The 17,500-nt window shown below is 38.6% G+C and overlaps 2 protein-coding genes across 3 annotated transcripts in view; one reads left to right on the top strand and one right to left on the bottom strand.

Annotated features, from left to right (window-relative positions):
• LOC111330315 (uncharacterized) overlaps nt 1-7,346 on the bottom strand; it is an 8,802-nt gene extending 1,456 nt beyond the window's left edge. Inside the window, exons 1-6 of the mRNA XM_088729022.1 lie at nt 7,231-7,346; nt 4,523-5,503; nt 3,432-3,650; nt 2,756-3,020; nt 2,212-2,405; nt 1-1,498 (exon numbers count right to left, since the gene is read on the bottom strand). The exon at nt 1-1,498 is cut by the window's left edge and continues 1,456 nt beyond it. Of these exons, the coding sequence (XP_088585148.1) occupies nt 733-1,498; nt 2,212-2,405; nt 2,756-3,020; nt 3,432-3,650; nt 4,523-5,503; nt 7,231-7,268 (2,463 nt within the window). The 5' untranslated portion in view covers nt 7,269-7,346 and the 3' untranslated portion in view covers nt 1-732. The remainder of the gene's footprint in view (nt 1,499-2,211; nt 2,406-2,755; nt 3,021-3,431; nt 3,651-4,522; nt 5,504-7,230) is intronic.
• A 5,236-nt stretch (nt 7,347-12,582) lies between these two features.
• LOC111330103 (gamma-aminobutyric acid receptor subunit beta-3) overlaps nt 12,583-17,500 on the top strand; it is a 9,681-nt gene continuing 4,763 nt past the window's right edge. Inside the window, exons 1-5 of one of the 2 annotated variants that reach the window (XM_022934904.2) lie at nt 12,583-13,125; nt 14,004-14,080; nt 15,267-15,334; nt 16,413-16,630; nt 17,187-17,269. In XM_022934904.2, coding sequence (XP_022790639.2) covers nt 13,046-13,125; nt 14,004-14,080; nt 15,267-15,334; nt 16,413-16,630; nt 17,187-17,269 — 526 coding nt within the window. In that variant the 5' untranslated portion in view covers nt 12,583-13,045. Of the gene's footprint in view, nt 13,126-13,633; nt 13,823-14,003; nt 14,081-15,266; nt 15,335-16,412; nt 16,631-17,186; nt 17,270-17,500 lie in introns of those variants that run through there. The other variant, XM_088728866.1, reaches the window with a different exon arrangement.

Raw genomic sequence — 17,500 nt, 5'->3', positions numbered from 1 at the left:
AATAAATGGAGGTCCCGTCTCCTGCAGGGTTAGGGGCAGGAGACGTTAATTTTCCACGCACGAGATTACTGTGTGATGGATTTCCTCCCCTGGGGTGGGTATGGGAGGGGTGAGTAACAGGACCTCCGTTGATACCAGTGTTTACTACACTGAAGGGGCTATCCTGTATAAATATAGATATCTACTCTACTCTACTTTTGTATAAAGCGCTATATAAATGATATTATTACTATTATTATTATCATTATCATTATCATTATCATTATCGTTATCATTATCATTATTATTATTATTATTGTTATCGAAACCGGAAAAATAAACTTGAACTGCGCGACCGCAAAATACTAAAAATTTGTCCAAAACTAAAACACATAAATTTTCCTCTAACACCACTTCTGGCAATGAACTCCATTGGAACACATGTCTATTCTGAACATATACAGAAAACAGAGAATTTTTAGAAGCATTCAAATATTTCCAGAACATTCATTTCTCTGTCTATCGTATCTTTCTGTTTCAATTTTCGCTCCTATCAAATCTTGGATGCCGTAATTTAACATTTTTAAATAGCGTGTTGAACACATCGTTCAAAACGAAAACCATTTCATACATCCATTTCTTGACCCTATAAATTTTTCGTAAGAAAAATAAGTTTATTCATTTGGGAATAGATTCTGGAATATATTCCGTCTTAGTACCATTTTACATAGTAATAATCTGAACCCCAAGCTACTATTCCTCGGAGATCTCCTCAGATTCCTTAAGAAACTCGATGGCGCGGGCCTCCACACAGGCGTGGTAGCCCTCCCGATGATACGCTGAAAACTGGGCGGGCGTGAATAATTGATTGGATGTAGAATGATACGGGAATATACCACAACAAGAATGTGATAAATATTGCAAATGAGAGCAATGACAGCATTCAGAGCAGCAAAACGTCAAGCGCTCCACCTCCTCTGCTTCCAAATCTGGTCCAGTCCCCCATAGAGCAGCCTCGATATCGGTTTTCGTGTGATCGTGTAACTCATCCCAGCTCTTTCGCTCTCCCTGGAGGCCATCATCAGGGTGACGTGGAAGAATATAAAGTACTTCTCCGTCACCGGCTTTCTCTTCTCCCCCATCTTCCTTTAAATCGTAATACTCCACTTTAAATCGATAACTTCTCGGCCTCATCCCCGCAGGCCTATCAATTACTTTTGCTCTGATATCTTCGATTACATCCCTCCCATCCATCCCTATGAATGAACAACGGAGTTTCTGTCGAGCCTGCTGCAGGGAAATGAGTAGATCTCCTGCCATTCCCTTATCCCATTCTATAGCTCCCCCATCGACAACCAGAATCTTCTTCAATTTCCGTTTCAGCAAAGGTAAAAGGGCCAGATTTTCAATATGGCCTCCGTCGCTCAGGTAAAGGATTGGCGGGGGAGTGGGGCCTTCATTGACTACCCTCAAAAGTTCCCGGATGACCCTGACATGATACACGTTGACGATACACCACCTACAGAAAAAGAAGTGCACAACTTTAGCGTTGATTTCTCAAAGATTTTCCCGTTTCTTAAGCATTTTGCAACAGCCTTTAATTGTGTGAAGCGTTTCATGGGCGACCAAAATGACATGTTCAAGATTATTCGCTTATTCAAGTCGATTAACATTCATTTATGTCACCGTGGCAACGGCTCGTTATTAGCAAATACATTTAAATTTCGCCGGCTCGAGCTATTTCAAGTGGAACCTGTCGTTAATCCGAACTTGGGTCCCTTAGCACTAACGTGGCTCTCTTGAACAGACAGTTGAAGGACAAATCAGTGCGATTTATCATTCTGCTTTAACTCTTCAACTTCTAAGAGTGATCAGCATCTAATTTCTCCTTACGATATCACCACTGAATCAAACATTAAGGTCAGGAGAATAATACAAATGATCAACAACTACAGAAAGTCTTGATTGATAAGCAAACTCTCCCTGCCAGCATCTTAGGAATTGTTTGGAGAACAGTATGGAGAATATGCTGATGTTGGGGTGTAAAGGGTTAAAAAGGATCTGAAGGATTGCTGAATGATTGTGGAAACCTTAAAATTATTCAAGTTGTTGTCGAACAGTATGGAGAATATACTGATGTTGGGGTGTAAATGGTTAAAAAGGATCTGAAGGATTTGCTGAATGATTATGGAAACCTTAAATTTATTCAAGTTGTTGTCGGGTTGACAATACCTTACAAAATGTTGCCAGCATCTGGGGTTTTCTGCGCCTGTGGGCATGACGGCGATCAGCGTCGACACGCAGAAGAAGACGAGAAAAAAGATCACGGCTCTTTCGTTCCAAACCTCACTTCCACCCAGTATAGGTATCAGAGGCAGCAGCAATATGGGAAGTGCCAGAACAAGATGACTGATAACAGCAACAAACTGGGAACAAAAGGAAGAAGAGAAAAGTATTGATTACTTATTTGCTGCTCAAAGCAGACTATTATCCCTCGATAATCAGCTAAAATTGGAAGGTTTTTTCAAATATATTTTATTTTATCATGGAGGATAAAATCCTCATCACCAGCCAGTCTCTAAATCATTACAGATACTTGTTTTAGCGTTTCTGTCGCGTGCTTAATCTTTGGTGTGGTAAAAATTGCTAGATGTTCACCTTCTTCTTTGTTTGATTATTATTGTTCAGCTATCACTTCATTTATTATTTTTTTTACTGACTTATTATGTATCTCACGTCTGGTGAAGTATGCATACTAGTAAAAACTGTGACTTACTCTTGAAAAGCACCCTCGTCGACTTCTGGGTTCAGCTTTTATAGCTGTACCCATTCCTATTCCAAGCATAATCTGCAAGGTCTGTAATGGTTTAAGGGTGTGCTTCCCCATTCGGTATGACACCGCAGCTGCTGAGGTTGCCATGGCGTCTGCCAGCTTAATATCTGCAGGATGGAGCCTGCCTTCGAACTGTTTTGGTCCCCGTGTATTGTCAATTCTCTCAATTCTAGAGGGTGCCATTGTAAATAGCTCGTACGAAGACTCTCTAGTGTAAAATAATTTTGGTAAGGCATGACTCGGAACCGTTTGCATGAAGGGACAGCTCAGGCAAAAGAGGGTAAGTTTTATTGAATTCTGAGATGTTTAAGGCAAATCTCAGGACAGGTCCACGACAAGCCTCTTTGGATGTCAACTGCGTCAAACTAGTTTGAATCTCTTGCGACTAATCACAGCGACAAAATATTTGCGCAAAGACGATGAGTTTACGTCTAAGATTACTTAAGATGATAGATGATCACACACAATCTACACTTCAGTCCGGGTTTGAAACCTCAAAAAATGTTTTAACTCGACACCCTTCATCCTGACATTGCGAGCACAAAGGAATCAGTGGGTCTTAGCCAACTCCAATTTTAATCTTTCGTGTATCAAAATAAATTGGTCAATTTCTTATTACCTATGTGAAGAGGTAACTCGCCATTCATGGACAGTCGTATTGCAGATGTACTCTGGTGAAATTCCGGCCAGGTCATCAAGGGTCAAAGATTGATTCAATCTCTCAGCATCTATTCCTGAGCAGCATGTAAACAAGGGAATGAAGTCTTGACACGTGAACCCGGAACAGAGAGTGGCCGAAGTAGTCTCAGGAGAGTAAAACGCTCTTTGGAGCCGCCACCTTGTGGAACACAAGTATCATTTCAAAAGTTCAGTAGGAACTTTATCACTTCCCAAAGAAGATATGTAGGAACGCACATATTTCCTTGGAAAAAATAAAAGGAAACAGAGAGCCAGTCTGGATAGTTTAAAGCTTTGAAGCTTTGCAGTGAAAGTCGATGCGATAAAGTAGTGAACAATGATGGTGTATCATTCTGAAGTGGGTTGTGGAAGCAATGAAATCGGCTAAAATTTACCACCATGTTCTTGTTTAAAACCTTTTCAATCTATGAACGTATTTTGACTACAAGCAATGCGTAAAGTGTTTGACCCCTTGTGGTCCTTGTGGTCTTCTCTCGTATGGGATGATCTGCGGAAGGAGACTTTAATTTGTGAACGAAAGTGTTATTTTGTTTGGTATATTACTATCGTTTTACATTCTTTCCATGGGGATTGATCTTATCTCAGAGTTTTAACTATTTAATTAACAAGAAAAGGCACCATCAACACAAATTGATCAGCTTCTAATATTAAGTATCATCAAGTATCAATATTATAATTATCATCATCATCGTCACTGTCATAGTCATTGTCATTGTCACCATCATTATCATCGTCGTCGTCATCGTCATCATCGTTATCATCACCGTCGTCGTCATCGTCATTGTCATTGCCATCGTCAATGTCATTGTCATTGTCATTATTATTGCATCTTCATCGTCATTGTCATTGACATTGTCATTATTATTGCTGTTATCATCGTCATCATCATCGTCTTTCTTATTTTCATTGTTACAGTCATTGTGATTGTCAATGTCATTTTATCGTCACTATTGTCGTAACCGATATCGCTACTGTTATCGTTATTGCTGTTACGATTAACATCTTCAATACCTGTTGTAAGCATGGAGAGCACTTCTTTGAAACACACCTAGTAGGGGATTGATCCAGATTAATATTCCGGAGATCCATACCAAGAGATAAAATGTAGTTTCGTCGTATTTTACAGAAAGAACATCTGTTTTATAGACTCTCCACTTAACAGCGTAAGCATAAAAATAGACAGCCATTGCTAAAGACGCTTTGTCCCTGAGTGGAGGTATGCCAAGCCATAAGAAAATGCTGAGAACTAAAATCAGAGCATTCAGCCAATAGGGTGTCACAACAACGAACTCCTCTATGAACCACGGAAGGAAAACCATCGCAAACACGAACCCGGAGAAGTTAGACAGAAATATGGCGAACGGTTCTAAAGATGGTCTTACCACCTTTTTCATGACAAAAAAGAAAAGAAACAGCAAAAAGAGAAAAGCAAACGTAAATAACGTAGAATGCATTTCAGGGCTGAATTTGGGGACACATTCGACTGTTTCTGACATATTGAAAACCACGGAGACTGCGGGATTCTCCACCATTTCAGCTTTGGTAAAATTATGCTTCTTTTCATCGGGGCAGGTAAAGGGAATTCTCATCAAACGACCGAAGAAGCGATCAATGATAAAAGCAACAGGAATAGCAAAACCAGACCAGTTGGAGACTGGAAGAACGATTACCACCAATAGGAAAAGAAAGAGAATTACAAAGACATCCAAGATCCCCTGCAAGGGTTTCTGCCAATCACAAATAATTCCAACTCGTCTGCGCATGTTTGTGAAGAATTCCCGATGCCATTTTGGATCGTCTTTCTGCTCGTTCCGGTATTTCCAGTCCAGATAAGCTGTGCCTGTGTAACCACCCCCTGAATTACAGCTGAGGAAGTCTGGAATGGTCTCTTTTTGAAGCAGTCTGCGCAGTACTCCAGAGCACAGTGCCGCTGACCGAATACCGCCACCTGAGAATGCCACACCAGTGCTTGTCATTCTACAATGACTCCGTCTGCAAATGGAACATACCGGAAACATACAAGAAAGATGTAATTAATTCACTTTTTTTTTTTTTTTTTTTTGGACAGTTTTTGAATCCTTTTAATTCTTTTACGGCAAAAAAACAGGGTTTGGTTAATGACAACTGAGAAACCAGATTTTCTTATTTCCCTCATAACATCACGTATTGCATTACCACGCTTGCAGTGCCTTCTGCTCAGAGGGGAAATAAAATTGTTGTCTGCGGGAAATAAATCAATCTTAGCGATTTGAATCAAAGATATTTAAACGATTTTGTAACTCTATGATTACGCAAAAAGAGTTAGCCTGCCGGTTTAAGTTTTAAAAACAACATCTGCATTGTACTGCAACGTACTCAACAAAATCTTGGTTTCCGGCTTCCTTTCAAAGTATCATTCTGTCTAGTCAAGTAAGTCCAAATTTCACTCACAATAATTTCACTAAAAAAAGAATTATTTGTTTATTTACCTACTGCTTTACCAGTCCTAAACCAGAATACTGAAATAATCTGGAGAGTTAAAGACACACTCATGGGCCCAGTTGTTCAAAAGACAGGTTAAACTAACCTCTGGTTAGGCCTAACCAGAGGTCAAATTTCCTAACCGTGAGTTTGTTAACTCGCTGTTAAAATTGCGTTGTTCGAAGCGCGGTTAGAGGACAGGTTAGCTAACCTGTGGTTGTGAGGGTGAAACGTGAGAGTGAATGGAATGCGGTCGGAATCTTCCTTTTGTGACGTTTGTAGTGCTGAATGTCGATGAATAAGTTGGGCGCGGTGGTAACCCGCTTGAACGACAGAATCAGGGTAACCACGTTTATCGAAAAGCTGGCACATTGACTGGTAGAAATCAGAGTCATCACTACATAAACGACGAAGTCTTAGAAACTGAGAAAAAGGAATGAAATATACGTGGGAAATTTCTGACAATTCTTTATCCTTTTTAGACATCAAAGTTTCAATTGAAGGCAACGGTTTATGCACTAGTGTGTATTACAAACCTACAGACTCGCAAAATTACTTATTGTATTCGTCTTCGTATCCATCTCACGTTAAGAATTCCATTCCTTTTTCTCAGTTTCTAAGACTTCGTCGTTTATGAAGTGATGACTCTGGTTTCCTCCACAAATCAGAGTCAATGTGCCAGTTTCTATTTCTTTTTTCTTATTTTTTTTTTTTTTCGCTCCCTATAAAGTAAGTCAATTTTCTCCTAAATCGAACTGAGTGAATATGAATTTTTAATAACTTGGGTGGTCTTTACTTTTGAACAAAAACAGACCCTTAACGGAGCATGGACGCGCCAGATAATGAAAAGTGCACCTATGACGAACGATGACAGCTTTATATCACTTCTTTCAATTATTTCAAAGCGCACCACAAGTAATAAAGAGTTATATTCGCGATAAAAGGGTGCTCACGATGAAAAACTATTTAGTATCAAGATCAGTGTAGTATAAGTAAATATGAACGGGTTTTGTGTCAGATGTGACACCACCCACTGGTACACTAAAGTTGTTCCGCACCCCAGAAATAAACTGAAGCTGATTAAGAACCGATAGATATGTATCTTAACATGCGTTTTAAAACAGCACAAAACACCCAGTTATCGACAGAATTGACACAATTGGAGCCCCTATTTATCAAAATGCACACAACAACAATGCCGGTACACTTCAAATCCCTTAAATTTCAAACTATTTGGGTTCTCTACTACTTGTATATACCTGGTCGCAATTTGACATTTTCCCTCGTTCGTGTGCATGTGACTTTGGGATAAATTGTTTAGACAAAGCCTCTGGTCATTCCTTTTGAGTTAATCGAGCTTTTTATCGATCGTAAGGATCTTATTTGAATAAGATTAATTTTTAACCAGTCAGCCACCCGCTCAAACCGTTAGCCTGCCAGCTGATCACGAAGTTAAAAAATCGTCAAACACATTGTTCAAGTAAATTCCAACAAATCTTACGGCCTCAAAATTATCATTTGAGGGAGAGGTTAGTTTAAAATCAAGGACACAAACATATCATTCTTTAGGGCCTGATTACATGAGCCGGGCTGGCCCTGTTAGCCGGGCTGATTTCTTTTGTTTTGGTGTTCGCCAAAGCGTGAAAACAAAAGAAATCAGCCCGGCTAACCGGGCCAGCTCGGCTCATGTAATCAGGCCCTTAGAATCGAAGCGAACGATCTTGAAAGTGCAGTATATTTATTAAGTTGAAAAATCCCTCGTCAACTTATCATGAAGCTGATATCGATAGAGACTAACGGTCAAATGGATCCGTTGAATATAACCAATGGAGGCCTTCCATTGGTTATATTTCTCGTGCTAACAACGAATTTTCAAAGAGTCCCTTATAGCAAATCTTAACACACAAAAAAGAAGATGAAAGGAATTAGAAACATACGAGAGAAAAAAAAAATGCAAGAGGTTTATCTTTAAGCAGGAAACAAACAAACAAAATTTAATCTGATCCCCAGCTTTCTCATACATTTTCCGCGTTGGGAGAGGCACGGCCCAGTGGTAGTGTGCTTTGCCTAAGTACTTTGGCTGGGACATTGTGTTATTACTCAGGCTTCCGAAGGAAACGCCCGAAGTATAAATTCGGCTTTGTTTTTTTCTTTTTTGCGTTTAGTCACAAAACGCAGTTCCACTACAGCGCATGCATAAAATGTAAGCCCATGCGTAGAATGAACCCTAGAGCGCATGGTTTAAAGCAAGAAAGCAATGGCTGCCTTCGTGGACAATTCCTTGCTTGATGTACCCGAAAGAAATTCGATGGCTATTACGCCCAATGTATATACAAAGTCGCACACCGTTCGCGGTAGAACCGCACTAAAACTTGTGGAGCGATTTGGGAACGGGTCGTTCCGCCAACTTTATGAGAGATCAATTTACGGGCGATCCTTTACGAGTGAACCTTTTATCGAGAAATATCAAGCGAAACCTACTATATCAAACGAGTTCTGTCAAATTATGTTTACATGTAAACACAACCGTGTATTTAGACGTGATCGAGAACCCAGTAGAATACCAGAAGCTACTCTGAAACGTCTCAGAAGAAAGGGCAGAAAACTGTAGGAATTTGTTTATGAGCGTATTCGTCCAAGCGAATTACGGTCTTTTCGTCCAGAAGTCTTTTCGTCCAAGTCTTTTCGTCCAAAAGTATTTTCACCTAATAATTTGGATATATCAACAAAGTTGAAATGGTAAATTGGCCACCGTAATGATTACAAAAGCTGACGTTTCGAGCGTTAGCCCTTCGTCGGAGCGAATAGAGGAATTGTGGGTTGTGTGTGCTTTTAAAGGCAGAAAATGGAGCTACGTTATTGGTGGGTGCATGGCAACGAGAAAAACATGAATAAATTAGTGGAATGAAAAGCGTTCATTGATCCCTGTGGGATTGAGACTGCCGGTTTGAAAGATGAGCTTTTGTTCAAGATTTTTACGGCTTTCCGTGCCACCTAAGTGCAAGGAAAGACCGCAGATTGCCATATGTTGCTTAGAATGATTAGGTATTCATGTTTTTCTCGTTGCCATGCACCCACCAATAACGTAGCTCCATTTTCTGCCTTTAAAAGCACACACAACCCACAATTCCTCTATTCGCTCCGACGAAGGGCTAACGCTCGAAACGTCAGCTTTTGTAATCATTACGGTGGCCAATTTACCATTTCAACTTTGTTGATATATCCAAATTATTTCGTTACTCCCACCGACGCAGCCCCAAACAGTTTCTTTCGAAACTATCAGCCTTTATTCATTTGTATTTTCACCTAAGTCTGTTCGTTTACTTGTTAAGTCCTTTCTCGAAGCAAATAAATAACTTTTAGAAGGCTAGATAAGGCTATATAAAGAACTTGCTGCGAGCCGCCGCCATTTTGGTTCCGATAGCTTTAGTCACCAATCCTTCCTCATTCGCTCCAACGAAGGGTTACTATGTTGTTGGGTATGTCGGACACGTAGTGATGTTATACTTCGTTGCCTTTTACGCTCAATAGACGCTTAACAACAAGCCTAATATTCCCATTTCTTTATTTCTTTCTTAATTAAGCGGCAAGCAAGTCTTTATTTTTGCCCCTGTTTTATAAAATATATTGCGTTACAACTTCATTCATTCTCTGTGTATTTATCGTTAAACTCATGACGTTGAATTCGTAAACGAAGATTGGTGAACCAAAAGGACAACGGCTCGCACTGATAAGTTCTTTATCTAGCCTTATCTATAATATAATAGTTACTTATTTGCTTCGCGGAAAGACTTAACAATTAGACGTACAGACGAAAATACTTTTGGACGAAAAGACTTTCGGACAAAAAGACTTGGACGAAAAGATCGGACACCGTCCAAGCATACCGAAGTCCTCTTGGCTACGTCGTTATGTGAAGGTTGGAAGAGTTACAAAGAATATTCGTAGGCGGTGAATATACGATAGAATATACGAAGAGGGTGAGATTAAATAAAGTTACAAAACATGATAAGTATTTGTTGAATTTTTCAGTGAGGGTATATTAGAGGAGTAATGAATTTGAAGTAGAGAGCAAGGTGGTATATAACAATTATTCGACGATATTCACGGAACCTGAGGCGAATAACTGTTTTAGTATAATTTCAGAGCCGCACAACAGAGAATTTTCTAAAATCATAACATTTTAGTAATATTTATTAACATTTTATTAACATTTTATATGAACCGCGTGAAGCGGTTTATATAGCGTCATAGAAGGAACCGCTCGACCAATCAGATTGCTGGAAACTCTTTGCTCAGCTCTGAAATTATACTAATTATCAATGTTTTCTTGTAATAGACCCTTGTGTCTCTGTAAGAGTCAGACACACGCATCAAACTATTGTAAATTTCAACTGAGTTCAGATGTTGAAAAAAATCCTGGTCCTACTCCAATGTACATTGACCCTAGCAAAACAATAATAGCACCATATAGCCAAGCTAATGAATTGATATTTGGACAAAATTCAGGAAAAAAATGTGTTACAATGAGTTTATACTCTTTGATTTACAATAACAAAAAAGGAATCAATTCTGCAAATGATCTCGTGTCAATAATGAGTATTGGAAATCAGTTGTATTCATGTTTGTCTCTGTTAACCAGACAATCATTTTAATGCAGACAGAATTACCCACACTTTTAAATGTGTTAGAGACTGATTATGAACTTTAATACAGTGAGATCTACACCGGTACTATTCATCAAGAAACTACAATAGAAGGATATCAGTACTGTAACTCCTTAGAGACTTTCAATCACTTATATCTGAAAATTTCAACAATTTTGTCGATTCCTGTGCAACCAGAAAGTTCAATGTGAGTTGTGCTGTGGCTGTCTATTCACTCTGCTACCCCGTAATAAAATCATGTAGTTATTGCAATTCAAATCCCTTATCTAATGTTATTCAGTATGGCAAAAGATTATAAGAAAATTCATCTTTAAACAAGTATTTACCGTAAGATGATTTGCCAAAAACTGTTGATGTTTGTGGAACTGAAATAAGTTCAGATTCTAAAAGTGATTACAGTGAAGGAATATTGTCTGATTCAGTTGACAGCAAATCAATTCTTGAAAATCTTGTAAGAAATAATAGTGAATGCACAGGGTTTTTTGATGTAGTTTTCAGTTTTTTGTATGACATGTATTTTTAAACCCACAAAAAGGTCAAAATATGTGTATTCGCTCTTGGTATTTAATGAAAGTCTAATGCCTCTAATTTAATCTACTAAATCTGTAAATAGCACTGCTTCTTCGATGCTTCTCTTGTTGTAGCCATCAGCAATATTCAATATTCTGAGATTTTCCTTCTAAAAACAATATGAATTATTGAACAGCGCCAACAAAGGTGTCACTGCGTAAAACTCAGAGGTTTAATTTACGCCGACAACTTGAATCAGTGGCGAGCGCATGGAACAGGCAGAGTCCCGAAGTGCGCGAGCAGCGCTAATAACCGCAGGCTACAATTTAAATAACGTAGTGGCGCAGTAATATTGCTTCAATCTACTGATTTCTGACAACTCCTCTTGGATGAACATTTGGCAGCAAACTATGACTCGGTACCTATAATAGATAAAAAAATTCCCTTCTCCTTGCAGTTAAAGGCAAATACATTACCTACTCAGGGTTCGTAGAAGCCTTGAAAGTCCTTGAAGATGCTTTAATTTAAAAATAAAATATTCAGTGCCTTAACAGCACTTGAATTTGAGACTCAGGAGTTGATTCTTGCAATGCTTTTTCTTTAGCGATTTTCAAGTTGAAAATTACAGTACTTACACGGAAAAGCTGAGAAACAATATTAAATAATTTCAAAATTGCTTATGCAAAGCTTTCCAAAAGTGGTCTTTCAATTTTCTAACACTTGGCCTACAAAGTCATTGAAAAGTCCAACAGATGCCAAAGGTTGAAATTCAAGGAACCTACTCCTACATGGTGATATTATTTTGATTGTTGTCTAGCACCATAACAACATTCATTACACTCCAGCAGACAAAAAAAAACACAAGTAGGCTTATTCGTGACCAGCAATGACGAAATTGCGTGACGACAGTAACAATGGCAATATAGCAGTCCCCAAAAGATAACTTCAGGTGTGCCATATTGAAAGCCCGAATTCACGCAGCTATGCGTCTAGTTTTAATTTCAAAAATAACTCAATTCAGTTCAAAAGCTCTAAAAGCACGAGTCAATATGAAGTTAAAGGCTTTTAAGACTCGGTAATGACCGATTTTAATCGGTCATTACCTTAAAAGGCAAATTAATCGTGGCGCCATAAAATTAACTTCGTTTTTTCCATTATTCCTTGAAAACAACGTGCAACGAAGTTGCGAGCGTTTAACTTTAACCGACGGATATGCCGAATGTAAAGCTCCCTACAGTTTTCTTTCGTGACAGTGATTGATGAAAATTCTCTCTAAGCATAAAAATTGTCATATTCCAGCTGCGATACTGTTAGAATCGACAGGAGACTGAAATAAAGACAAGGGTAAATTACATTCACGCGCTGAGACATTCTGAAATCACTTGGGGAAATTGCTTTCGACAACAGCAGGCTGAATATGATTCAGCTGCTCTGCAAGTTGAATGTGGCAAAATTTCGTCATTATCACGGCACACGCCAAATTTCAATCTAGTTCTATTTTTACATGAGAATCTAGTTCTATTTTCACTAGTCGTTATCTAGCAACAAATTAAGGTTTACCGCTGTTTGTAGATTCCGTTCTCTGATTAAGACGGAAATTTTCTGATGTCGAGAGAGACCGCAACTAATAACTTGCTCTCAACTCATGTAATTCATCCATCGACTTAGAACGCTTTTTTGCGTTACAGTTTCACCAGTGAAAAATCTCTGACAACAATTACAATTGTTTTTGTCGATCCTTTATGCAAAGTATATGGCATCACAGTTGCTAATGAATGAAAAACAAACAAGACGAAACTCGCCAAAATTTAAACAGCGCAGAAAGTTCAAGAGTGATTATTGAGGGGTTCTGGGAAAAACGTCTTTGCAAGAACTGTGTTGTTGTGTCGTTGCAAGAATGTTTTTAACGATTCTCTTTCTCGGGCTGACCTTAGCAGGCAACTTCCTAATTTCACACGCTGTTTATAACGCAAACAGGTGAGTTTTATTTCAGTGTCAACGTATCGAATTTGGCTTAACTCGAGGGTGTAGTTGACTCTTCTTCGATTCTCGTTCTGAAGAAGTTAGAGCAAAAATAATTCTGTGGAGCTATTATTAAAATAAATTGAGGTAGTTCTAAACGATATTTAGTTTTATGTTAGTGTACAGCAGTAGTTTCGAAAGCTAGATGTGTCGGTTTTTCGGTGACCATAACAAATTTAGAATACTAACCCCTGTAAAAATCCAAGCGCACTTTATGTTTTCCCAAGAATTGACACGAAACTCCACGTTGTGAAATTATTTTATTAGAAATTCTCAAGTTTTCCTAATATGTACCTAAAAAAGGAGTTGAATAGTCAAACAGGATAGTCAAAATGTTTATCAACTGAACGGTCATATTTCTATCTGAAAGCTTCATCTAAAGTCTTACAGCGCGTTTTAAATTATCTATGCAAATCAAACGAGCCGCTAAAAAATTCATGATAGCATAAAAAGATTTATAGGACACGTGATAACTCGTCCAGGTTGCCCCTGTAGCTCCACGGAGCTTAAATTCTTGACCATCTTTAATACATGCTATATCTAACAACTCAAGTATTTAACTCGTGTGATGTAACTTTTTCTGGCTTGTGTTTTATCCTTTCCTACCCGCTGTCTCGCGATGAAATAGAGAAAAGCAGATAAGACAGAGCAGGTGATAAAGACAATGTAGCTTAATTGTTAAGTTTGCTGGTCGCTCGAATTCTGTTCGGTGGTAAAAAAAAAAAGAAAACCCTGCTTGATGGGAAAAATATACAGCTCAAAGAATAAAGCATGGAGAGCGTGAGTGGTGAATCAAATACAGCCCTTATAAAAAGCGAATGATTTCATTTCAGCAATGACACTCGCACGAAACTGGTTTTACAAAGGTTGCTTGCGGGGTACGACAAGCGGCTGAGACCCAATTTTGGAGGTAAGTATTAAGTAGTGTTGATACTTATACTAAAGAAAGTAGTCATAGGCTGTAAGCATCCTTTATGCGCTTAGAAGAAAACCGGTTTTCAGTCACCCACGTTTTATTTCAATGAACCATGAAAACGAAACTTGGATTATAATTTGCGCATGCATAAGAAATCTGTAGGAACGAACAAAATCCGAGAGTATCGGTATGTTTGGCATTAATGTGAAATTTCATCCCGCACCATTTAATCCAAGCCGATTTCTGTCCTCATAATGATTCTAATTGTAGCTATTTTTAGACAAGAACCTCCCTATTAAGAAAATAAAAGAAACTTAACCCGCTTTATGATTTTGTAAAAGTTTTGCTCCGCACGTTTTGTCCTGTTATGGGCCAAGGAAAAAATAGTTGAATCAAATTTTAGCATTTAAAATACCACTGTGACAAAAACATAGCTGTGGTTTTGTTTTTGCGCAGATCAGTTTTGTCCGGAGCAGGCTCAGATTCAAATAAGTTACGGGTGTCCTAATTTACATTTTAATGGATTATCACAAAATCGAGATAATTTCAACATAAATCACTGGAACCAACCAAGTTGGAAGGGCGTGTTTTTCTCTGACAGATAGCGCTTCAGGGGATGGCTAATATACCCCTTGAAACTATCTCCAGCCGGTATTCTCAGACAATTTTCCTTCAATTCATCTTTTATTCAAGATATATTGTCATTAAATGCATCCTACTTGAATAAATCACCGAAAAAAGCAATTAGTTCGAAATGTGAATGAATTCACCCGCCCCATCATGGCTCCAGATGTAAATAGCAACTTGTACTTGTCATGGTTGTTAATCAGCGAAGCCAATAAAACACTTGATGGATAAGGTCGGAAATTTTGATACTTTTAATCGTGTGTTTGCAGTGTCTATTAAGCCTTGATCCTTAAGAGTGACTAGCATAATATTTCTCCCAACAATAAAATCACCCATGAATCAAACATCGAGCTCATGAGAATAAAAGAAATGATGGTGAAGTTAAGGAGTTCTTGATTGTGAAATATCTTGTCTCCTTTTTAGTACCACAGGAAATGAATACAGAACAATGCGGAGATTAGCCACACTGATTTTAGGGTGTAAATAAAGGTTTCATCAGCCTTTTTTAATTCTATACTATAATTACCAAAACTCCTAACACTTTCTTTCAAAGGTCCTCCATGTAAAGTTAACATTTCTATGCATATTGTATCAATGGTGCCAATCAAAGAGATTGACATGGTAAGTGCTATGCGGCGAACGTGGCTTGGTTTAAGAAAAATGCCCTGAGTCTCGTTCTCTCCGTGCAGACTGGTAAGAGTCATCGGAGAATACTGTACTTTTATTCCAAGACCAAAATATCTCTACCTACGCTGTACTCGGCGTAAACCATCAGCTACATTAGTACTAAATAGATCATGAAGGATTCCAAATAATGCATCAGAATTAATTATCGCCTAGTAGGGGGTCTAAGAATTTCTGGGGTATTAGGGGCCGACCATTTAACATTTGTTGGGGGTGGGTGATTTCTGGTCATCAAGAAATTTTTTTTCTCGCAATCTGCTCTGCAGAATAATTTTTCCGTTCTAAATGCTCTTTTTTTCTGTTACATTTGGGCCGCATGCAATTTTTTTCTTCCAACAAGCGCTTGCAGGAAATTTTTTTTTAAAAATTGCCCACTCCCCCTCCCCCTCAAGAGTTAAATGGTCGGTCCCTTACATGGTTTTAAAAGTTCAAAGTTCAAAGTCCAAAGTTGCTGACAGAGTATGAAAGGGGAGTATAAAAGGGTAACGATAGAGAACTGCCAATGAGGGAGGATCATAACAATACTACAGAGCCTTGGGGGATCAGGTAAACTTTATTGTGACTCAACCAAAAATCCCCCCACCCCCCCCAAGTGATCAATAATGATGCCCCGCCCCCAGGTGATCAATAATGATGGTCCCAGGATAGATCGGAGAACTGATCAGTTTTGTCGTCCGCAAAGCCTTGCCCTAGTTAAACATGGGTTATCAAGGACAAACCTGTGAATCTTCAGGAGGAAGAGGCATACAATTGAACCAAGGAAAGGAATTGTCTGATGAGAAACTGTTTGTTAGACCAGGGAATATTTCACTTCATAGACGCTCCTCACAGGGGAGGAGGAGGAGAGAGAAAAGTGTCAGCCTATCCGAGAGAATACAAAACAAAAGTTCATATAACCTTCCATGCAGTTTAATTTGTTTGCTTAACATTAACAAATCCTGAGATGTTTCATATAAAGTTCCTGTTCTTGTAAAGTTCATGACTTGTGAAGTTCATGTTTTTTATCTGAACGTAGGAGGCGACATTCGTAATGTTTTTCCGTCAACATTGGCTCGACCCTCGCTTGGCTTACGGTCCCTCCCTTGGAATGCCTAAAATGAAGTTGTTAGGGAACATTGTCGACCAGGTTTGGATACCAGACACGTATTTTGTGAACGATTTGACCGGCAAAGCAATCTGCGGAGATTTTATGTTTGAGCTCTCACAAGAGGGTGTCATCACGCATAGTTGCAGGTTAGTTTAAGAACTCTCATTGTTTTTACCTTTTGAATACCTAAATAAATTTGCTTCCTAGTTCGGGTATCTTTTCTTAAGTTAAAAGCTTATCTCTTAAATATCTACATACCAAAATAATATGGTCCGCATAGAACAACACCCCTGTGTTGATCTTTAACTGTCCGGCTTTAATATATGGCTGGAGTACAAGAAATATTTTATCGTGATGGGACAATAGAGTTGTACGGATACCTGCAGACAGCGTCAAAGTTAGTTAACACGTCATTTTTGAAGACTTCTATTCATGCAAAGAGAACCAGTCATAACAGACCCCCCTCTCCCATTCAATGATGGCAGAAAGTTCATGGAATTATAATACACCATTGTTTGTGGGGGGGAGGGAGGGGACAAATAGGTTAAGTTGAGGAGGGCAAAGAGATAAAATTGAAGTAGTAGGAGATTAAGAAGAAAGATCAATTTGTCGACAATTTTTTCGCCGATTGTATAGGCTCATCGTCATCTTTTCTTGACTTGTGATCTCTGTTTTTTTTTTTTTCTTTCTCTTTAATTTCAGACTGAAACTAAGTTTATACTGCCCAATGAATTTGCGCAAATTTCCAATGGATGAACAAGTTTGTGAAATGATTTTTGAAAGCTGTGAGTATGGAATTGACAACTAATTCTTATGCTGCCTAACCCCTTCACTCCCAGAAGTGATTAACATTTAACTTCTCCCTAAAATATCCGTATATCTTCTGGCGAACAAATAATGGGAAAGCTGAGAACTCACTGCGATTGGTAATAGTGACCGACGTTTCGCCGGACAACCTTAAAAGAAATAATCCTCAAAGACATAATCAGGGTCGAATCAAGTTGAAATTGTCAGCT

The sequence above is a fragment of the Stylophora pistillata genome, chromosome 7, assembly GCF_964205215.1.
Source record: "Stylophora pistillata chromosome 7, jaStyPist1.2, whole genome shotgun sequence".
Classification (NCBI taxonomy): Eukaryota; Metazoa; Cnidaria; class Anthozoa; order Scleractinia; family Pocilloporidae; genus Stylophora; species Stylophora pistillata.
Note: the sequence above shows the minus strand (reverse complement) of the source record. Positions and strands in the feature narration are given on the sequence as shown.